At 44.2% G+C, this 8140-nt stretch overlaps 1 protein-coding gene across 1 annotated transcript; it reads right to left on the reverse strand.

Moving 5' to 3' along the window:
* Window positions 1–488: 488 nt before the first annotated feature.
* oncmyk-dbb (MHC class II beta chain) lies at window positions 489–5867 on the reverse strand. Its single transcript, XM_090205767.1, has 5 exons — window positions 4996–5867; window positions 4224–4496; window positions 3379–3660; window positions 2311–2424; window positions 489–1955 (listed from the first exon to the last, which is right to left on the reverse strand). Exons 1-5 carry the CDS (start codon window positions 5057–5059, stop codon window positions 1945–1947), a joined length of 744 nt encoding a protein of 247 aa, XP_090061893.1. The 5' UTR covers window positions 5060–5867; the 3' UTR covers window positions 489–1944.
* Between the last annotated feature and the right edge of the window lie 2273 nt (window positions 5868–8140).

Consider the following 8140-nt stretch of genomic DNA (forward strand, 5'->3'; position numbering starts at 1 on the left):
AACAGAAACAAAATATACAGAGGTATGCACAGTATGTGTACAGTTGACATGCAATTTACTGTACATGCCAGTCATTTGTGATCAAAAGCAGGTCAGATGTTGAAATGTCAACAATAACTAGATTAGCATATTATTTAAATGTAGCCTAGTCATGAAGAGCATAAGTTTATGAGAAATGCAACTGGCAAACGTAATACATTATTCCTAATAGCATAACCTTTGTACTGTGTTCATGACATCACCCTGGTCTCTGGTCGTATGTGATTCCCTATCTCCCTATCAGAAGGCAGGTAACATTGATCCTGTCAGATTTACAGGAGTTCCTAGGTAGTAGGAGATGGGGATCGATTTAGGATTCAGAACAAGAACATCACACCAACCACAGGGAAGTGACCGATACACAACATGTTCAAGGTCACCGTCATTTTACCTCAGATACCAAGAAAACATCAAACCCAACCTCAGTAAACAGAGACACTGAATCATGACATGTTTAATGGTTTATTGAAAAGCTTGTACCAAATCAAAGGTGTGTAAAATATGTCCTAGTTATATAGAAGACAAGACACCACAACCATGACAGAGCAGAAAATGAAGGGAGCTGAAATCAACCATATAACATCGTACATGAAGGAGGTTGCTTTCCAGGGGTGTGATGTCAGTACAGGGGTGTGATGTCAGGACAGGGGTGTGATGTCAGTACAGGGGTGTGATGTCAATACAGGGGTGTGATGTCAGGACAGGGGTGTGATGTCAGGACAGGGGTGTAATGTCAGGACAGGGGTGTGATGTCAGTACAGGGGTGTGATGTCAGTACAGGGGTGTGATGTCAGTACAGGGGTGTGATGTCAGTACAGGGGTGTGATGTCAGTACAGGGGTGTGATGTCAATACAGGGGTGTGATGTCAGGACAGGGGTGTGATGTCAGGACAGGGGTGTGATGTCAGGACAGGGGTGTGATGTCAGTACAGGGGTGTGATGTCAATACAGGGGTGTGATGTCAGTACAGGGGTGTGATGTCAGGACAGGGGTGTGATGTCAATACAGGGGTGTGATGTCAGGACAGGGGTGTGATGTCAGGACAGGGGTGTGATGTCAGTACAGGGGTGTGATGTCAGGACAGGGGTGTGATGTCAGTACAGGGGTGTGATGTCAGTACAGGGGTGTGATGTCAGGACAGGGGTGTGATGTCAGTACAGGGGTGTTATGTCAGGACAGGGGTGTGATGTCAGTACAGGGGTGTGATGTCAGGACAGGGGTGTGATGTCAGTACAGGGGGACATTTAAAGTCTAAAACATGAAGAAATTAAAACAGACTGAAGCTATTTTCTATTCTCATTAACCAGCGTTTTACTCCTTCTCAAAACAGCAGTATTACCACACACAATATGTTCACCATTTACTGAACATGTTCCTTTGTCTTTTGTTCCTTTGAGAACAAGTGTGTTATTTGTTAGTGAAAAAGACACAACAGTAAAGCTGAGTAAAGAACCCCCAGCACAGTGTACTGTTGTATGTGCTAACGTACAGTGTAATAGTAGGTCAGTTAAAGCAGTTCTCTACCACACCTATTAGGTTAATAAACAACTAATTACATCATTCTCAGCACTAACTGTCTAAATACTATCAAGCCTAAAGTTGTTAATGTATTAATAATGAAAGGTGTAAGGATAATATGTTACCAACAATATGATTCATTAGGAAAGTATTGATGAATATTCAGTTAAACACTCCAGCAGTAGACGTCCTTTCAGGAACACTGATTCATTACAAGCAAGAAAATCTCATTTGGGATCAATTTCTGCAGCAGATATACCAATGTACCTTCACATGTGAAAATATAGTAAGCAGGTATTCGACGTGAGACAAATGACTATAATGACATATTTAACATGAGCCATTGTAACTGGTCTTTCAGCAGAATAGAGTCTCACCTTGTTGCTACTAGAGCACCCCTGTTATAGGAGAGAGAGAGACAGAGAGAGAAAGCGAGACAGAGAATATGAATCATTATAACATTCACATGTTGATGAACACAATCCCATATGCTGTTCTATACACTATTACAATAACAAAGTATTGAGATAAACTTTTGTTATTGACCAAATACTTTTTTTCCACCATAATTTGCAAATAAATTCATTAAAAATCCCACAATGTGATTTTCTGGATTTCTTTAGTTGAAATGTACCTATGATGAAAATTACAGGCCTCATCTTTTTAAGTGGGAGAACTTGCACAATTGGTGGCTGACTAAATACTTTTTTGCCCCACTGTATATCTATGTTTTCTACACACTGATGACCTCACCAGAAGACTTCTTCTTGTAGTAGATCAGTCCTGCTAATGCTAAGATGGTTCCCAGCACCAGACCAGATGCACCGATCGCTATCTTATTCCTCTCAGCCTCAGGCAGGGACGGGTCTGTCAGAGAGAAAGGATCATTTCAACAATATTACTGTGATTCAATAACAGTATTTCTATTAAATACACAACACACACAACATAGTCTGTGTACCACCATTACCTCACACCCCATGAACCTACTCTCACACAATTACCCCACTCTCACACACCGTTACCCCACTCTCACACACCGTTACCCCACTCTCACACAATTACCCCACTCTCACACATCGTTACCCCACTCTCACACCATTACCCCACTCTCACACACCGTTACCCCACTCTCACACCATTGCCCGACTCTCACACACCCTTACCCCACCCTCACACCCTTACCCCACTCTCACCCCATTACCCCACTCTCACACCATTACCCCACTCGCACCCCATTACCCCACTATCACACCCTTACCCCACTCTCAGACCCTTACCCCACTCTCACACCATTACCTCACTCTCACACCCTTACCCCACTCTCAGACCCTTACCCCACTCTCAGACCTTTACCCCACTCTCACACCCTTACCCCACTCTCACACCCGTACCCCACTCTCACACCATTACCCCACTCTCACCCCATTAACCCACTCTCACACCCTTACCCCACTCTCAGACCCTTACCCCACTCTCACACCATTACCCCATTCTCACCCCATTACCCCACCCTTACCCCAATCTCACACACTTACCCCACTCTCAGACCCTTACCCCACTCTCAGACCCTTACCCCACTCTCAGACCCTTACCCCACTCTCACCCCATTACCCCACTCTCACAACCTTACCTACTCTCACACCCTTACCCCATTCTCACCCCATTACCCCACTCTCACACCCTTACCCCACTCTCACACCCTTACCCCACTCTCACTCCATTAACCCACTCTCACACCCTTACCCCACTCTCACACCCTTACCCCACTCTCACCCCATTAACCCACTCTCACCCCATTACCCCACTATCGCCCCTTACCCCAGTGATACATCATGGGCTCAGTGAGGCTGATGTGCTCCACCATACAGGAGATCTTCTCTCCAGACTTGGGTGTGTACTCCAGGTGGGAGTGGATCTGGTAGTACCAGTCCCCGTTAGCCAGCTCCTCAGTGGAGGTCACATCAGATTTCACCTCACGTCCGTCCCTCAGCCAGGTCACTCTGATTTGTTTGGGGTAGAAGTCATAGGCGCTGCACATCAGCATGGCAGGGTGTTTGCCACTGGGGGGAGTCACTGAGCTCAGTCTGACATGGGGCTCAACTAATGGAGGAAACAAAACATTTGTCAGCATAGTTATATTATTGTTATATTATACACTATATATGATAGGATGCATAACATTTAGTCCATAGTTCTGATATCATTGAACCATCGCTGTGCTTTATAAATTAGACTTCATTAGAGAGATGAGCTGGAATGTACATACAATAGATGATTAGGACTGAACTGTTGATACATAGCTGACTAGTCATACTGTAATGGGGCGGCAGGGTAGCCTAGTGGTTAGAGTGTTGAACTAGTAACCAGAAGGTTGCAAGTTCAAATCTCCGAGCTGACAAGGTTGCTCAGTGTTCTAAATACAGTTGCAGCTATAAAACTATTTAAGAAAAACCATGTTATTCATCCATCCAAGTTAGATAACAATCCTGTCTTTATTAAGTTTGTACCTTTAGTCTGGATATATATCTTTATTAATCCCTCAATCTCCACCATCATCTTCATCAGACAGATCTCTATATAACATTTATCCTGAATAAAATAAAGTAATGGTCTTGACTTGCTCAGTCAGAGGCCTGTAAGTGGTGTTAAGGAGCCCTGCTCACCTGTCTTGTCCAGTATGGCGCTGTAGTCGATATCAGCGTTATGCTTACAGTAACGCTCCAGCTCCCCCTGCTCTTGACCCAGGATCCCAGCATCACTGTTCCGTGCTTCTGCATTCTTCACACCATGCTCAGTGTATCCAACAAACCTCCCCACAGTGCTGTTGAATCTGATATATTCAACCTTATTGAAAACATAAGAGTCTATAAACTCTATACCATGCAGGTCCTCTGAGGAGTATCGACACTGTGTCACCCTCTGTTCAAAATATCCATCTGAAAGGAAAACATGAATACAGGTCAATGTTTTGACATTCAATATTCCATATAGTTATAATATAATGTTAAATGTGGTACTCTGCCAACTGTCCTAACTTGTTTATTTTCATGTCACTCTTCTATACTCATTTAAATATGGTATATTTTTATCCAACCATGTTGTATTCCTGTTCCACTATACAATGTTAGACAATATAGTTTGGCAAATTATTCATTCAGTGTAACTACGTGAAGGTTCAACAGAAACGTAATATGAGGATTACAAATACACTGGTTTACACTTAATGCAGGTATTACCATCACCCAGACTACACTGTCAGAGAGAACAGAACAATTTCAGGGTGCTGAAGATTATGCAAATGATTGAATATAATTACTCATAATATCAGTCCCTCAGGTAATGTTGAACATACAAATAATAACAACAACAGCAACAATAATAACAACAACTCCATTCCAATCATAATCAACAAACGTTTTTTTGTTCTCAATTTACCTGTTCCAGAGAATATGGACAAAAACAGGGTCAGGCAAATGTAGAAGGCAATTGGCATCGACATGTTCCTCTGCTGAGTGACAGTCAACTAAAGACAGCAGCTCAGAGGGAAAGGAATTAACTGTTGAGGAAATGGGCCAGTCCTCTGCTGCTAACACACAGCGTCACATGTTACCAGGCAGACCCTACAAGAAGACTTTAAATATAGAAGGGATAAACTGTCCCTAGGAAGATGTTGTAGTATTATGTCGCTAAACTGTATTTGTATCAATTGTATACAACTTTTCAAAATCACAAGGCTAAGAGTCCAAATAACCTGACAAAATTAAAAACACTTTTAATGAAACAATATATTGGGAGGACTTCTCACTGGCCGCTCCAAAAGGAAAGCACGGCTCAACCTGTTGTATTCAGCGCCGGTGACAAATTACATTTGATTTGAATTAGATTAACTCACTTTGTGGTAGGAATTCACCACAGTATAAATGTCAAATAAAATCAACCTGAAAAAGGTTTTAAAAAGGTTTAAAGGGCGAATAATATACAACCTTTGATTATCTAATAATTTGACTGTGAGTAAAAAGCAATTCACACATTATATTTGAGAAAACCTACATTAAACAGGTCAGTCCAGGTCAGTCCAAACTTTGATTGCAGTCTTCCAATGCCTTGTGTGACCAGATTTTAAAAAACGTGGAACTTGGTTGTCATTCCACGAATAGAGAGAGTGCCTTTTGGATAGTGTACTTTTGTCAAAAGTACAATAATCTTCAGGAATGACTTTGTCAAAAGCAACACTAACTAGGGCTTTATAACGATGCTGAAAACCTGAGGACATTTTGGGTTAAATGGGTTGACATCTTCCTAGAAGTGGAACAGGTCAAAATGGGGAACACACTATTATACACTGTATATACAAAAGTATGTGGACACCACTTCAAATTAGTGGATTCGGCTATTTCAGCCACACCCGTTACTGATAGGTGTATAAAATCAAGCACACTGTCATGCAATCTCCATAGACAAACATTGGCAGTAAAATGGCCTTACTGAAGAGCTCAGTGACTTTCAATGTGGTACCATCATAGGATGCCAGCTTTCCAACAAATCAGTTTGTCAAATTTCTGCCCTGCTAGAGCTGTCCAGGTCAACTGTAAGTGCTGTTATTGTGAAGTGGAAACGTCTAAGATCAACAGCGGCTCTGCCGCGAAGTGGTAGGCCTCACAAGCTCACAGAACGGGACCGCCGAGTCTTGAAGCGTGTAGCGCATAAAAAACACTCGCTACGGAGTTCCAAACTGCCTCTGGAAGCAACATCAGCACAATAACTGTTCATGGGGAGCTTCATCAAATGGGTTTTCATGGCCGAGCAGCCGCACACAAGCTTAAGATAACCATGCGCAATGCCAAGCGTTGGCTGGAGCGGTGAAAAGCTTGCCGCCATTGGACTTTGGACCAGTGGAAAAGCGTTCTCTGAAGTGATGAATCACGCTTTACCATCTAGCAGTCTGACAGACGGATCTGGGTTTGGCGGATGCCAGGAGAACTCTACCTGCCAGAATGCATAGTGCCAACTATAAAGTTTGGTGGTGGAGGAATAATGGTCTGGGGCTGTTTTTCATGGTTCAGTCCCCTTAGTTCCAGTGAAGGGAAATGTTAATGCTACAGCATAAAAGGACATTCTAGATGATTCTGTGCTTCCAACTTTGTGGCATTAGTTTGGGGAAGGCCCTTTCCTGTGTCAGCATGACAATGCCCCCGTGCACAAAGCAAGGTCCATGAGGAAGAACTTGACTGACCTGCATAGAGCCCTGACCTCAACCCCATCGAACACCTTTGGGATGAATTGGAACGCTGACTGCGAGTCAGGCCTAATCGCCCAACATCAGTGCCCGACCTCACTAATGCTCTTGTGGCTGAATGGAAGCAAGTACCAGCAGCAATGTTTCAACATCTAGTGGATAGCCTTCCCAGAAGAATGGAGGCTGTTATAGCAGCAAAGGGGGGACCAACTCCATTTGAATGCCCACGATTTTGGAATGTTTACTTTTGGTAAAGTAGTGTATAAATGTATAGGTTTATTTAGATGTAGCCAACTGTATATGACTAAACTGTTAAATGGAGTGTTTTATCCAAATGTACTCAACTTGTGGAACAACACAGTTAATATATATATATACATTTACCTTTTAACTCGGCATGTCAGATAAGAACGCATTGTAATTTACAATGACGGCCTAGGAACAGTGGGTAAACTGCAACCTGCTGTCCCCCTCTAACCACTAGGCAACCTGCTGTCCTCCTCTAACCACTAGGCTACCTGCTGTCCCCCTCTAACCACTAGGCTACCTGCTGTCCCCCTCTAACCACTAGGCTACCTGCTGTCCCCTTCTAACCACTAGGCTACCTGCTGTCCCCCTCTAACCACTAGGCTACCTGCTGTCCCCCTCTAACCACTAGGCTACCTGCTGTCCCCCTCTAACCACTAGGCTACCTGCTGTCCCCCTCAAACCACTAGGCTACCTGCTGTCCCCCTCTAACCTCTAGGCTATCTGCTGTCCCCCTCTAACCACTAGGCTACCTGCTGTCCCCCTCTAACCACTAGGCTACCTGCTGTCCCCCTCTAACCACTAGGCTACTTGCTGTCCCCCTCTAACCACTAGGCTACCTGCTGTCCCCCTCTAACCACTAGGCTACCTGCAGCCCCCTCTAACCACTAGGCTACCTGCTGTCCCCCTCTAACCACTAGGCTACCTGCCGTCCCCCTCTAACCACTAGGTTACCTGCCACCCCCCTCTAACCACTAGGCTACCTGCCACCCCCCTCTAACCACTAGGCTACCTGCAGCCCCCCTCTAACCACTAGGCTACCTGCTGTCCCCCTCTAACCACTAGGCTACCTGCCTCCCCTCTCTAACCACTAGGCTACCTGCCAACCCCCTCTAACCACTAGGCTACCTGCCACCCCCCTCTAACCACTAGGCTACCTGCCACCCCAAACATGTGGCAGATGACAGAAGTTTCATTCAGTCCCATAATGCTAGTTTATAGTTTATTTATTCCAAACTCTTGCGGGAGTATGTTTCTCTGTAAACTTACATCCAATAGACTCAGAGTAATGTGCTGTGGCACACCCATAGGTGGGGA

This window comes from Oncorhynchus mykiss, chromosome 17 (assembly GCF_057628025.1).
Source record: "Oncorhynchus mykiss isolate SJ-2025 chromosome 17, ASM5762802v1, whole genome shotgun sequence".
In the NCBI taxonomy this organism is placed as follows: domain Eukaryota; kingdom Metazoa; phylum Chordata; class Actinopteri; order Salmoniformes; family Salmonidae; genus Oncorhynchus; species Oncorhynchus mykiss.